The sequence below is a fragment of the Physeter macrocephalus genome, chromosome 8 (genome assembly GCF_002837175.3).
Source record: "Physeter macrocephalus isolate SW-GA chromosome 8, ASM283717v5, whole genome shotgun sequence".
In the NCBI taxonomy this organism is placed as follows: domain Eukaryota; kingdom Metazoa; phylum Chordata; class Mammalia; order Artiodactyla; family Physeteridae; genus Physeter; species Physeter macrocephalus.
In genome coordinates, this window is record NC_041221.1 from 144,882,377 (window position 1) to 144,897,333 (window position 14,957).

At 47.9% G+C, this 14,957-nt stretch overlaps 1 protein-coding gene across 1 annotated transcript in view; it reads right to left on the reverse strand.

Moving 5' to 3' along the window:
• Positions 1-463: 463 nt before the first annotated feature.
• PDE6A (phosphodiesterase 6A) overlaps positions 464-14,957 on the reverse strand; it is a 61,418-nt gene continuing 46,924 nt past the window's right edge. The window contains exons 17-22 of the mRNA XM_007130657.3: positions 14,564-14,671; positions 3,928-3,991; positions 3,569-3,643; positions 2,842-2,925; positions 948-1,095; positions 464-543 (exon numbers count right to left, since the gene is read on the reverse strand). Coding sequence (XP_007130719.2) covers positions 464-543; positions 948-1,095; positions 2,842-2,925; positions 3,569-3,643; positions 3,928-3,991; positions 14,564-14,671 — 559 coding nt within the window. The remainder of the gene's footprint in view (positions 544-947; positions 1,096-2,841; positions 2,926-3,568; positions 3,644-3,927; positions 3,992-14,563; positions 14,672-14,957) is intronic.

Sequence of the window (14,957 nt, forward strand, 5' to 3'; positions counted from 1 at the left end):
GTAAACGATATGTCTGGAATTTGCTTTTAAATATTTTAGCCAAGAAAAAAATGAAAAAAATATAAAAGGACAGACGAAGCAAATGTGGCAAAACTCCCGATATTAGAACCTGGGTGATGGGTAGGTGGGGATCCATCGTGCAGTTCTCTACTTCTGAGGATGATTGCAAATTTGTGTACTGTAAAATGAAAGTATAAGAACAAAAATGACTCTAGGTAAGCAGGTGAGTCTGGCGCTAATGTTTAACTGAGTCTATGAAAGGCAAAATGTTGGTTGTAGCTCAATAAAAAGCGCTCACAGCCGAAAAGAGCCTTGAAAGCCACTATGGAAGATGTAAACTAAATTCTTCAGTCTTCAAACCCTATAACTCTGACTTCTCAAGCAGGTGCATGGTTTCCCACTGGCTTGGGTACCCTCCTCCAGTGAAGGGTGGGGCCGGTCTGGGCGTGGATCCCCGCTTGCCCTACTGGACACAGCAGGACTTTGATGCAGGCGCGCCTCCGCCTGAGCCTGGTTCTCCCCCAGGCTGATTTCCTGCGGCTGCTGCAATCAGACAAGAAAGAGAACACAGCAGATGAGAGGAGGCTGCGGCGGGCTTTCCCTTTGACCCGGTTTGGACCAAGGGTTGCAAATTCAAGGGCTTTCAGAGGCCCTATGTCTACCACTTTGTTATTGGAATCTGTCCCGCGCTGGTTGGGGGCAGTCAGGGAATCCTTGCTGGGAGCCTCAGCCTTGGGGACCATGCTCTGCCGCTGCCCACGGTGTGACTTGGCCATGACTCTTCACTTCTGCGGGCCTCAGTGCTCTCATACGTAGAATGGGGACAGCTAGGTTGTGGGGAGGCCTGAATAGGTCCACGTGTGTGCGGCTCTGCGGCCCCGCCAGGCACGCCATGAGAGCTCAGTGTGTGGGGTGTAGGGGCTCCCCGTCCTCGCCCTTCCACAAACCTTGGTTGGCTGCCTGCCTTTTCTGCTTCTCCTCCTCCTGCATCTTCATCTTGGCTTCATACTCGTCAGCGAGCACTTTCCACTCCTTGCGGTTGTTGGTGATCCCATCCAGCATGGGTGTGATCTCCTCGTGGAACCGGGAGAATTCCTGGAAGAGAGAGACAGAGCCTCTGGCACAGGAGTCGAGCCCTGGGGTCCGGGTTCCAGGTGGAGCACGGTGGGTCGTGTCTGCACTGGGAGGAGCTGCCCGGGCGCGTTGCAGCTTCCGTCCCCAGCGGTGTGTGTGACGACACGGCAGGGCTTCTGGCCACAAGGTCCCATGCCTCTCCCGCTTGGAACCCTCCCGTGGCACTCCCTGGTTTTCAGGATGCAGCGCAAGCTCCTTCACAAGGCTTTCAAGCTCTCCGGACCCAGTGCTCTTCCGCTTCACCAACTTGAACCCTCCGGACGTTCCAAATCTGTCAGTTTCTGTGGGCTTCATACCGGCTCTTGCCTTTTTTGGAACACTCTAACTTAGCCCTTCTTTTCCCTTGAGGCCTCCCCTTAGACATCATTTCCTCAGGGAAGCCTCTTCTGATCCCCAAGGTAAGTCAGGTCCTCTATCAGCAGCTCCCCAAACCTTCTCTTCCTACCTCTCACTTCACTGTAATGACCCCCTTTGCCAAGTCTGCCCCCAGAGCTGTGAGCTGGAGAGGGCAGGGACATCTCTGCTCATTCACTGGGGTGGCCTTGGCCTAGTACAGGGTCTGGGGCACAAAGACAGTCAATATTTGCTGAGTGAAATCGGGATAGGAAGAGGATTCTTAAGGTCTCTTAGCTCTAAGAATAAAAATAATGCCTTCGAGCACAGCACATGACAGTTTATGAAGTGCTTTATCTCCTTTGATCCTCAGAAACTCCTGCGAGGTGGGAAAATGAGACTCATTACTCCTAGATTTTTAGGTGAAGAAATGGAGATGCAGATTGGTGGAGATTTGCACAAGGTAAGAATGGCAAATCCAGGGTCTACTGTGGAGTTCAGCCAGAGCCAGCTGTGCTCAGAGCTGCCTGGGTTCAGACCTAGATTCTGCCACCAGCTGTGTGACCTTGGGCAGGACACCATGAAATCAGGACAGTACCTCATAGGGTTGCTGTGATAATGCACGTAAAGCACTTAGCCCAGTCTTTCTTGTTTCATATATTACTGATGATCATGGAGAGCGTCAACTATGCTGCCCTTGTTGCTCAGAGGACCCCAGTTAGTCTGCATTATATCAGAGATGCACTTGTGCGCCCTCTGGTAGCAGAAGGGCTTCAGCTGATGCAGCAGAAAGAGCCCTAGACTAGGGGTCAGGCGTCTTGGCTGTGATGCTGTCTGTAGCTGACTCCAGTGACCTGGCCCTGTGATTTCTCCTCTCTGACCTCTGCCTCCTCATGTAACATGGCCAAAATAAAAAGGACGAATGAGAGGGGGGTGGTGGCACAGATAACATGGATTGGGGCGTGGTGGGTTTCTCAAGAGAGAGACTAACTTTGAGCCAAAACTCAAAGAGAAGTTCCAGATTATCTTTTGACAATTGAGTAACCGTGACCTGTCACATTCCCACAAGCTGGGGAAGTTAGGAAGGCATGTATCTGCTATGCTCCCCATTTCTCTGCCTGAAAACACAATATGTCATTTGTCCCGCAACTATTTATCGAGCAACTAGGATATACGAAGCTCCGGGCTCTGGCCTGGGTATGCAGTCGCACAAGCTCCTATGGGGCTGTCCTGAGGACCAAATGCCACTGGAGGTGAGAAGCGCTTTGTAAAGTATCACTCGTCACTTGCCAGGGTTTTTTATTCCTGATGTCATTTGGGAATCCCGGGCTCATCAAAGACATCTCGTTGGGCCTTTGAAAGCAAAGGACTTACCTTGTAGACAAAGGTGCAAACGAAGTCAATGAAGCCGACCTGAAGCTTGGGGAGTTCGTCCGCCTTGTTTCTGTCCATCATGGGCTGTCGGGGGAGAAAGAGTTAACTGCACTGGGCTCCTCCTGGCCTGATGCAGCAAGGGGACCCACCCTACCAATGAAACATTCTTGCAGAACAAAAACCCTCTAACTGGTCTCCCTGTGTCTGGTGGGGAGCCGGCTGACAGTTCCAGCCAAGTTTACTTTCAACGTCGATAGGTCCTCAGCTTGACCAGGTCACCCCCTTGCATGGTCTGTGCTGTTAGAACAGAGCCAGGGGAGAGGGACTCCTAGACTGTCGGAACTGAAAGGGAAATCTAAGTTTTGGCGTCCACTTGTCAATCACTACTTAGCTGAGTGTGCTAAGGACGCATAGCTTAAAGCAGGGTCCTCAAACTTTCGGAGAGAGCACATTGCTGGCCCACCCCCAGAGTTTCTGTTCAGGTAGGTCCAGGGTGGGTCTTTGGATTTGCATCTGTAATATGTTCCCAAGGAACGAGGTTGATGGTGGTCTCCAGGGACCATACTCTGAGGACCACTGCATTAAGGAAAGGTCATCTCTGTGGTAAGGTCACACATCCCTGTGTCAAGGGTGAGGAGGCACATCTCTCCATCACGGCAATGTCACTGCTCTCCACCAGGATGAGATCACATGCCCAGTATCAGGCTGAAGTCCCTTCTCTACTCACAATGGGATTCTGTTCCAGCACCGTGCGCTCCAGGTCACCTTGTTCCCAGAATTCGGCAGCAACCAGTAGAGCCACCTGCAACAGGCAGACACCCGCCATGGAGTCAAGCCCCAGCCCCAATCCTCCTACCCCCGTCCCATCCCACGTGGGTTTCCAGCTCAGCAAAGACATAAACCCCTCTCCTGCCCTGCCATCCCACTTTATGTCATCATGGGAGAGGTCCTCAGGTGATTGCCATGTCTTGGCAGAGGAGGATGGAGCAAAGGTGGGCTGCCTCAGGAGCTGGAGAATCCAAGCCACATTGGCTGCTGTCACCAGTACTGGGATGCTCCTTCTCTCGGGTCAGGAGGAGTGCATACCTTGCTCTGCACCTCCCAAGGCTTGGTGATGGCTGAGAGATCACAGGCAGTCATCATCATGGCCCTGCACACAAGCACACCACCCATCAGTCCGGAGCCAGTCATGGCTGTGTATCTGGTTAATTCCATCTATCTCTCCTTTCTCTGCCCCTACTAGAAGGTGACCTCATCCCATGGTGAGAAGAGGGGTCACTTCCCCATTGCATCTGAAGGTCAGGCTTTGAAATCAAATAGAGGTTTAAATCCTGCCTCTGTCAGTTACCAGGAGTTTGACATTGAACAATTAAACCAACTTCTCTGTGCCTCAGTTTCCCATCTGTAATAATATTGGTACTTCCCTCATGAAGTGGGTGCAAGATTAAATGAGATAATGTGTGGAAAATCTTAGCATGGTTGCCTGGGTATAGTATGTGCACAATAAACACTGGCAATGATCAGGAACATATATTGGGTTTCTATTATGTGCCACACACTGTTCTAGGCATTTTATAGACATCAATTTCATTTAAATCTCATCACATCCTCGGAGTTCCTTCTCTCCTGTCTAATATAGAACAATGTTTCTCAACCTTTTTCTCATCATCCTCCCTGCTCCACTGTCAAAAGAGCTTTTTTATTAGACATTTTTCCTATAATCGCTGTACCATGAAAATTTAATAACACAGACATACTGTATATCTGCTTGGAGGGCCACAGACCATTGTAATATCTAAGATTTTTTGCTCCTCTCCCAAGAACCGCTTTTTGCCCCATTGAGTAATGCGTGATTCAGAGAGAAGGGCAACCCTGGTCATTGTGAGGAAGCCTTACATTAAGAAGTAGAGGAAGGGATTGAGGAAAGAAAGAAAGGGTTAAAAGATAAACTCTTTTTTTAAAAAAAATATTTTGATTTGGATTTCTTTGGTTTTGTTTTTTGTTTTTTTTGGCTGCATTGGGTCTTCGTTGCCGTGTGCAGGCTTTCTCTAGTTGTGGCAAGTGGGAGCTACTCTGCGTTGTGTGCGGGCTTCTCATTGCGGTGGCTTCTCTTGTTGCAGAGCATGGGCTCTAGGCACATGGGCTTCAGTTGTTGTGGCACGCAGGCTCAGTAGTTGTGGTTTGTGGGCTCTAGAGCACAGGTTCAGTAGTTGGGGCACACAGGCTTAGTCGCTCCGTGGCATGTGGGATCTTCCCAGACCAGGGCTCGAAACTGTGTCCCCTGCATTGGCAGGTGGATTCTTTTTTTTTTTAATAAATTTATTTTATTATTTATTTATTTATTTATTTATGGCTGTGTTGGGTCTTTGTTGATGTGCGCGTTCTTTCTCTAGCTGTGGTGAGCAGGGGCTACTCTTCGTTGCGGTGCACGGGCTTCTCATTGCGGTGGCTTCACTTGTTGCAGAGCATGGGCTCTAGGCACACGGGCTTCAGTAGTTATGGCACACGGCCTCAGTAGTTGTGGCTTGCGGGCTCTAGAGCACAGGCTCAGTATTTGTGGCACACGGGCTTAGTTGCTCCGTGGCATGTGGGATCTTCCCGGACCAGGCTCGAACCCGTGTCCCCTGCATTGGCAGGCAGATTCTTAACCACTGGAAGGTGGATTCTTAACCACTGTGCCACCAGGGAAGTCTCTAAAAGATAAATTCTTAAAGGAGTTTCACAATAATAGGAAGGTAAGACAGGTATTATTACATAGGTAGGTACAATATAAGACAGAAGGGAGGGGACATGGGAAAAGAATTGGAGAAAGAGGGGGGAATTTGAGAATGTGTTTCAGAGTCGGGGTGTAGTGGCATGAGCGTCTGGGATGGGAATTCCGGGCCATGTACTATGGGCCTTAATTCCATGCTGGGGAGTGTAGGTGTATCCAATAAGCAGAAAGAGCTTTTGAAGGTTCAGGGCCAGGTCATGACCTCATCAGAGCTGCTTGGCAGCACCTGTAGGTTGGAGCCGACAGGAGAGGGAGGGACGAAGGAAGGAAGGAAAGAAGGAAGGAAGGAAGGAAGACGCTGCAGCAATGCAGGCAGGATGGCAGGAGGGCCTGACCTGCAGCAATACCCGCGGGCTGGAAGAGCACGGGGTCAATCTCACGTGGCAGAGTCAACCCGACTTGGTGAGATGATGGGTATGGGCTGGGGAAGGAGTAGTTGGAGAAGGCTGGGGCTCTGAACCTAACTAGTGGCTTGGATGATTTTATAATTTACCAGCTGTATCTGGCATAGGTTACATAAGCTGGTCTGGGAGGCCTGAAGAGTTAGCAAATATTAACAGGTTTAACTATCTTTGATTAAGTTAACCCTCAAACACTCATAGAAATCTTTAAGTAAGTACGTTTTCAGGAATGCATACATCTCTTAGAAACAGCTTTATACTTTGTAATAACTTCAGAACACATGCCTGATGCTTCACGTTGTGTTGTAGATGCGCTATGTTTACCATCAAACACATTAAGCAAATGAATGTTTGGCTGTGAATCCAGGAGTCACTGGTTCCCTGCTACCAGTCAGTGTCTACATTTTAAGCCCACAGGTGTGGCTTCAGGAGAGCGCTGGAGGTTTACTTTCCTTGGCTGGAGAAATCATGTGAAAATCACTCCCAGCAATTAGGGGAACAACTAAGTGTTTTAGAGATAGAGATTTGGTACGTTCGTGGGATGTGGTGGGGAAGGGGGCATGGGGGACACACCCGGACACCAGAAAAGCCAATCCAAAACCTCGTGCCCTAAAGACAAGGCATTACATTCACTTCAGCACCACTGCCTTAGGTGTTCCGAGGCCAAGATGCTATGCTACGCATTAGGGATCCAGAGAGGCCTGCAGGGAGCTCATAGTCACTTAAGGAACATAGAGGGGAAAAAAAACCCACAAAAACTGTTATCACAATATGCTAAGTGGGATGGATGGTAGAAAGAAGTACAAGGTGCAAAGAAATAAAAATCCAAAGGTGAGAGCAACTAGCTCCGTGCAGGGGCCTTCGGAGAGGTGACAGTGAGGCAGGGCCCTGAGGGGTGCATAGGAGCTCTCCAGGAGGAGGGAGAAGAAAGGGTATCGTGGGCAGAGGTGTGGTGGAGGGTACATGGCATTGCCACAGGGCAGAGGGCCATCCAGCAGGTGACCATAGTGAGCATTCGTCTCTCCATCCTTGTACGTGTATGCATGCCAGATGTCAGGCAGGGGCTGGTTCACAGCATCCCTGCTCTCAGAGAGCTGGTGTTGGGGAGTCACACATGTATCGCATAAATATGTGTAAATGTGTAAACAACCGAACACTCTGAAGGAAAGGAGTTCTATTTTAGGAGATAATGTAACAAGAGAAAGTCTGGGAGGTCAGGGAGGGCTTCCCTGAGGAAGTGGCCCCGGAGCTGATATCTGCTGGAAGTCTAGCAGTGAACTTGGTGACAAAGGCAGTGGGGAAACACATTCCAGGCAGAGAGGACATCTAGTGCAAAGGCCCTGGTGGAAGGAAGCCTGGCCCACTCAAAGAGCTGGAAGGGAGGAAGAGCTCAGGGAGCAGGTGGCAGAGGGGGTGAGAGGGGACCCAAGAGAGGGGCAGGGCAGACCCACAGAACCCAGGCCGTGGTGAGGGGACATCTTTATGCTAAGAGCAACAGGAAAACCACTGAAGAGTGGAAGGGGTCACATTTGCATTTTACAGAGAACACAGTGGCTTCGGTACAGAGAGCACAGGAATGCCAGCCGGGAGCCCAGTTTGGAAGCCATTTCAAGGATCCAGACAAGAGATGGATGTGGCAATAAAAGGAAGTGTCCAGATAGACAAGGCATTTAAGAAGCAAACTCAACAGGGTTTGGGGATAGATTAGACATGCAAAGTGAGGAAGAGGAAGATTTTAGGATGAAAGAGAGTAAAGGACAACAGGGTTATTATGCAGAAGAGAGCAAGAGTAAGTCATGAAGGCTTGCTGAGAAATTTGAACCTTATCCCCAAGGTAGGTGAGAGTCATCAAGAGGAGGGGGTGGAGTTGAATGGGAGAACAGTCTAAAACTCTGTACAAGGCTTTGGAATTAGAGCAATTAGATTCTCACTCTTGTCCTTACTTGCCATATCTAGGGCAAGTGACTTAATGTCTTTGAGTCTTTCTCTGTTCTTTGGTGAAATGAGATAAGCATATTAGGTTGGATCATACGAAATTCTGATTTTGTGGGTCAAAAACTGTCGTAAGTCAGCAGTTTCACAGGGTTCAATGCAATTTATCTGTCCTAGGGGTTACTGTGACCATCACGTAACATGATTTTATAAGTGCCCCATGGTCCTCATCTTCATCATTATCACCTTCATCACAGTCACCAGGATGGGCTCCCGCTCACCTGGCCCAAAGCAAACTTTACTTCCACTCAGCTGGGATGCTCAGCAGCGCTTCTCCCTGACCCTTGGCTGACCCCTGAAAGCATCCCAGCCACCCTTGAGAGGCATTCAGATTCTTCTTGGAATTACACCTGGCCTGGAGGCTGTAGCCTGCGGGGAAAGTTTGAAGGGAGCCTGAGAAATCTGTGGGTGTCCGGGAGAGGGGTGGGTTGACTTGGATTCCAGTCCTTGATGTTCCACGAATGCCCGTGTGACACTAGGTAAGTCACTTTGTCTCTCTGGGCCTCACTTTTTTCATTTGTAAAACACTAAACCAGGAGCTGACGAACTTTCTCTGTAAAGGGCCAGATAGTAAATGTTTTAGGTTTTGCAGAGCATGTAGGCTCAATAGCAGCTACTCAGTTTCATCATCGCAATGTGAAAGCAGCCACAGGTAAGTCAAGACAAGGTCACTTGGCGCCTGGCATCCGGTCTCTGGAAGGGTGACTGGGTAGGTGACCGGTGAGGCCTGAGCTGCGTGGCCCAGGGCGTGAGAGGGGTTGGAGGTTGTTAACTCACCAAGCACACTTTGCTGAATGCTTACTGCATGCCAGGCCCCAGATAGATTCTGAGGATTTAGGATTTAGGAGTGCCGCCCTGGAGGCATTTACCACTGAAACAACTCTTAAGCCATTAGCCCCACGTTGTTGGGGATTGATGAGTTTTGGTTTGCAGTGTTTTCGGTGTCTTCGTGGTTTTCAGACTTTCCGTCCAATCCTTCCCAAAGCTCCACTCTCTTGAACACAGTGAGTGCCTAACGTCAGATAGCAGCTGAGGTTGGAGCCTCGATGAGCTCATTGGGTTTAAAGTGGCCCTTAATTGCTGCTTGACTACAGCTGCTTGAGGAGAGTGATTTAGGATTTTGAGCATCTTGGCCACTATTTCATTATTTGCGGATGTATATTAGAAGTATGTATTTAGCACAGTGGTTGCCTTTTGGCTTCAAGCGCAAACAATGTTTCTAAATTCTTTTTTTGGAGGGGGATGTGGGGGAGAAGGAAGGATTTATTACTTGCAGCAAGTAAGCAGAACACCAGGGATCTTTTCCAAAAGTAGTGTCTCCCCCAACTGCAAAATTGGGGAAGTTTTAAACTAAGGGTGCATGCGTAAACTAAGGGTACACGAGAAGGCTTAAGCAGAGGAGAATTCAGCATAGAATCGGGCGAAGGTAGACAGAGACCAAGCTTTAGTTGAAGTCAGGAGGGTCCACATCATCACTCCATCCTTCGCCTGGGTGGGGGCCTTAGTTCCTGGTGTCAGGACTTACTGAAGCTCAGGTTCTTTATGTCTCGTGGCAGAAAGAATTCAGTGGGAGACAAAGTGATAGATAAGAAGTGGATTTATTTAGAGAGGTACACATTCCGTAGATGGAATGCGGTCCATCTCAAAAGGTGAGAGTGGCCCTGGGAGAAACAGTCCACAGACAGAGTGTGGGCCATGTCAGAGGGCAAGGGGCTGTTTCTAAATTCTTAATATTCGTTCCCAGATGGATGAATGGATGGAAGGATGGATGGGGGAGGGGAAGATGGGCTGCTCAGTAAAAAAAAAAAAGACAGGGTCACTTATCTCTTAGGCAGTGCCTAGGGTTCAGGATACTTTTAGGGGCCCATGAAAATATTAAATCTTAATTTCTTTAAAAAAAAAGAATATAGTAATAGTAAATTTATGAATAATGAATGACTTCAGCCTGGATTATATTTGTCTTTATACCAACACAGTCATAAAATATGATTTTTATTTACTTATTTAAATGGAGGAAGAAGCCACGAAGGCAAAAGTGCCTGTGACCCACAAAAGTCATAGTGTGGCCCTCCATACAAGAATACCATTTCATTTATGGGTACTAAAATTTGACTTCTTATAATTTTTATTTGTTAGGAAATATTATGCTTTTGATTTTTTTTTTTTCCCAACCATTTCAAAATGTAATCGCCATTCTGAGCTCGTGGCAGGTGGCAGGTCTCACATTCCACCACTAGAGGATCTCTAATCCATGCACAGAAACCTTCCAGTGCATGGTTTGGTCAGACTATCCAGTGTGAGACCTGCAATTAGGTGGAGACGTAAAGGGTTTAATGACGAGTGGAAGTCACACCCCGATTCTGGAGGTACTGTAACATCTTGGTCCTACAGTAAACACACTAAAGTGGGGTGACCCAAGAGATAGTAATGCAGGAGACTCACAAAAGTCAATCGGCTTAAGATGCCTCAAGGGTTGAGGTGAGTACTCCAAGATAATCAGAGCACAGGAGGGGGGTGTTGGGTTTCTTCCTCACAACAACCAATTCTGTCACCAACTAGGTGTCCTCTGATTCGATTCAATTCAATTCAATACAATTCACTTCTTCTTTTTTTTTTTTTTTTTTTTTTAATTTATTTATTTGGCTGCTCCGGGTCTTAGTTGCAGCACGTGGGATCTTTTAGCTGTGGCGTGCGAACTCTTAGTTGCGGCATGTGGGATCTAGTTCTCTGACCAGGGATCGAACCTGGGCCCCCTGCATTGGGAGCACGGAGTCTTAGCCACTGGACCACCAGGGAAGTCCCAATACAATTCACTTCTGACACTAGCATCAGACTTCACAGGTTTGAGGGCTTAGTCCCACAAGGCTACCCTCACCTCAGAAGTCAGCTGCAAGTATCAGGTTCCCAGGTTACCCACACTTCTGACTTGACTACAGAGTCAGGGGGTTCCCACAGCCCCCAGATTCAAAAATTTGCTAGGACAGCCCATAAAACTTTGGAAAACTCTTATTATATAGGATATAACTCAGGAATAGCCAAGTGGAAGAGATGCATAGGAGAAGGTATGGGGTCGGGGGTGCCTACAGAGCTTCCATGCCCTTTTCAGACATGTCACCCTCCCAGCATGTAGATGTGTTCACTGACCTAGTAGCTCTTCGAACTCTGTTGTTTAGAGGTTTTTAATGGCACTTTTACCACATAAGCATGATTTATTAAATCACTGGCCGTTGGTAACTAATTTAGTCTCCAGTCCTCTCCCCTCCCCAGAGGTTGGGCTGGGGCTGAAAGTTCCAAGCTTCTAATCAAGGCTTCATCTTTCTGGTGATCAGCCCCTACCCTGAAGCCCTCTGGGGTCCCACCAAGAGTTGCTTCATTAGAACAAAAGACACTCCTGCCAAGCCTGACTCTTACTGCTATCAAGGGTTTTAGAGCTCTGAGTGAGGAAATGGGGACAAAGACCAAATACATATATCTCTTTATACCACAGGAGGAGCCTAACACCGTACCTGCCGTGAGCAACGCTGCACAGCATTCCACGTGTCTCAGCTCAGCCCCTGTGATAATCCATAAGGTAGGTACTACCAGTATCCTCTTTCAGCAGATGAGAAAACTGAGGCACGGAGAGGTGAAGTAAACTACTCAAGGTCAAACAACAAAAAGTGAGAGAGCTGAGACTTGAACCCAGACTCTCTGGTGCCGGAGCCACAAGTGTGTAACAGGTACAATGTACCCAGGTATGAAGCAGCTCTAATTATGTGTCTAATCTCCTAATTGATGGACCAAATCCAAGACTGCTTTACAGCAGTGGTTTTCAACCAGGTGCAGTTTTTGCCCCCGGGGATATTTGGCAATGTCTGGTGATATTTTTGCTTGTCACAACTGGGGAGGAGGGGCTGCTACTGGCATTTAGTGAGCAGAAACCAGGGATTTCATCTAGTAAGTGAAATCTTAAAATGCACAGAATAGCCCCTATAACAAAGAGCTGTTGTCCCCAAATGTCAATAGTGTTAAGATTGAGAACCCTGCTTTATAGATCTTCAGCATTTTTCACTGAGTGCCTAGCTGAAGAATTCTGAAAAATGTTTACCTTCTTGTACATTTTTAAGTTGACATCTTGCTATTAAAATGATTATATCATTCTTTAAGTGTAAAGGAATCTAAATAGCATAGAATTTTCGTATCAACCATCAGCGCATCACCCATTTAAAAACAAAGAGACAAGCTTTTCTTTAAGAGTCTGGAATTTTAAAGACTGAAACGCAGGATCAGAAACCATAAAACTCTTAGAGGAAAATATAGGCAGAACCCCCTTTGACCTAAATTGTAGCAATATATACGTATTTTTGGATTGGTCTTCTAAAGCAAAGGAAATAAAAGCAAAAAATAAACAAATGGGGCTTCCCTTGTGGTGCAGTGGTTGGGAATCCGCCCGCCAATGCAGGGGACACGGGTTCGAGCCCTGGTCCGGGAGGATCCCACATGCTGGGAGCACCTGGGCCTGAGGGCCACAGCTGCTGAGCCTGCGCTCCGGAGCCCGTGAGCCACAGTTGCTGAGCCCATGTGCCACAGCTACTGAGCCTGTGCTCTGGAGCCCGTGCTCCGCAACGGGAGAGGCCACCACAGTGAGAGGCCCAGGCATCGTGGCGAGGAGTGGCCCCCACTCTCCGCAGCTGGAGGGGGCCCGCACACAGCAGCGAAGATGCTGTATGCGGGCTTCTCATTGCAGTAGCTTCTCTTGTTGCGGAGCATGGGCTTTAGGTGTGCGGGCTTCAGTAGTTGCAGCATGCGGCCTCAGTAGTTGTGGCTCGCGGGCTTCAGTAGTTGTGGCACGCAGGCTCAATAGTTGTGGCTCACGGGCTCTAGAGCACAGGCTCGCTAGTTGTGGCGCACGGACTTAGTTGCTCCACTGCATGTGGGATCTTCCCGGACCAGGGCTCGAACCCGTGTCCCATGCATTGGCAGGTGGATTCTTAACCACTGCGCCACCAGGGAAGTCCAGGCATTGTCTTTTGAGTCTGTTCATTGACCTGTCCTTCTCATGCCTAGGACTGAACTGCCTTCAGTTCTGCTGGTCCCTATTACTTCCTTTCTCTTTCAGAATTTTCTGGCTCTTTTTGCATACTTATTTCTCATAAGGATTTTGGAATTGGCTTCCTAATTCTCCCCAAAATAAAGTCGATATTTTCCTTGGAATCACTTTAAATGAATAACTAAATAGGGAGAATAGACAGCTTTTCTAATAATAAACCCCCTGTCCAAGAACTTGGTGTTCTTTCCAGTCTTTCAGTTCTTCTGCAGCACCATTTTGAAATGTCCAGCAGGGCAGCTCCTGGTCTGCCCGGGAGCAGCTGTAGCCAGTGTGTGCCTCCTTGTTCAGTGGTGCAGGTCACACTGCTCCCCAGGATGGGAGGACCTTTGGGGAGGCCTGCTTGGACAACTTCAAAGCTGAGGGAAAGACTGGCCACTTGCCTAGTCTTCCCTGAGCCTGTCCCAGCAGCTGCCCCTTCTCTGTTGCAGGGACTTGTAATATTTGTGACTTAATTAAACCTCATCTCCACAGAAGCATCTGGGGATAAATTAACAACACCTCTTTGGGTACTGGGTCAGGACTTGTTTCCTTTGACATCAACTCCCAGGACCTGTCACAGGGGAGCCAAGGGACCCATTGGCTTGGGCCACATATTCAAGAAAAGCCTCAGATTTACACTTCTCACCCCATCATCAATTGAAGTGAATCATGGAAGCACACTGAGAGAAACTAAAAGAAGACATTCACCAGAAAACTTAAAGTTGCATCCCATTACCAGACCTCATGCCAGCAAAGCACTAAATATCACACAAATCATGGAACTAATTTGTGAATTGCACAGTTGTTTTGCAGGCCATTGCCGTGTATAAAAGAACACTTAAGGGCTTCCCTGGTGGCGCAGTGGTTGAGAGTCCGCCTGCCGATGCAGGGGACACGGGTTCGTGCCCCGGTCCGGGAGGATCCCGCATGCCGCGGAGCGGCTGGGCCTGTGAGCCATGGCCGCTGGGCCTGCGCGTCTGGAGCCTGCGCGTCTGGAGCCTGTGCTCCGCGGCGGGAGAGGCCACAGCAGTGAGAGGCCCGCGTACCGCAAAAATAAATAAATAAATAAATAAATAAAAATAAAAGAACACTTAAGAAATTAAGCCTACAGATTTTGAGTGACATTTAGTTATCACTCAAACCATAATTGGTATAATGCTCTATGCTTTATCAAAAACTTTAAAGTTACATCACTTTACCACAAAAATTCTGCATTTTAGGATAGAAATACTTCAAATAGTGTACTTTCTGTATACAAAGAAGTAAAATGATAGTATACTGTCTTGTATTTTTGTGTTAGAGTAAAGATTAAACATACAATTTCTGCAGTGCTGTTTTGTCATAACTTCTTTGTTTCATATGTCAGAGGCCTCCATAATGGAAAGTGTCCCAGGGCTCTCTTGAAGGCAGCAAGGCCTGTCAGTGCAGAATTCTGCCTTATGACCCCAGGCTTAAGGGGATCAGGGTTTGAGCCCTGTCTCAACTCACATAACGATTTCCTTCCGTGTCTGATCCAGCATCATGTACTGCGTCCACTCCTGTTGAGTCTCATATGTCTTAGACTGATCCACGATCTTTTGGAACATCGCCCTCTTCCTACAAAACACACCAGTTTGTTAAAGGAGCACATCTTAGAATAAGGCAACCCCTGGCCTTCTAATGTTGGCTGTTTCAGACAGAGGTTAATTAAAACAACGTAATTTAAAAAAAAAAAAAGGTTAAAAGAACCAACGCCTGGAAGTGAAGACCTAAGTTCTAACTCAGACTCTACCATGGATTTGTTATCTGATCTTAGCTAATCTTCCCCTGGATCTCAGTTTCCCCATCTGTATAATGGGGGTAAAAATATCTAACTCATAGAGCTGTAGTGAGAGTCCATGTG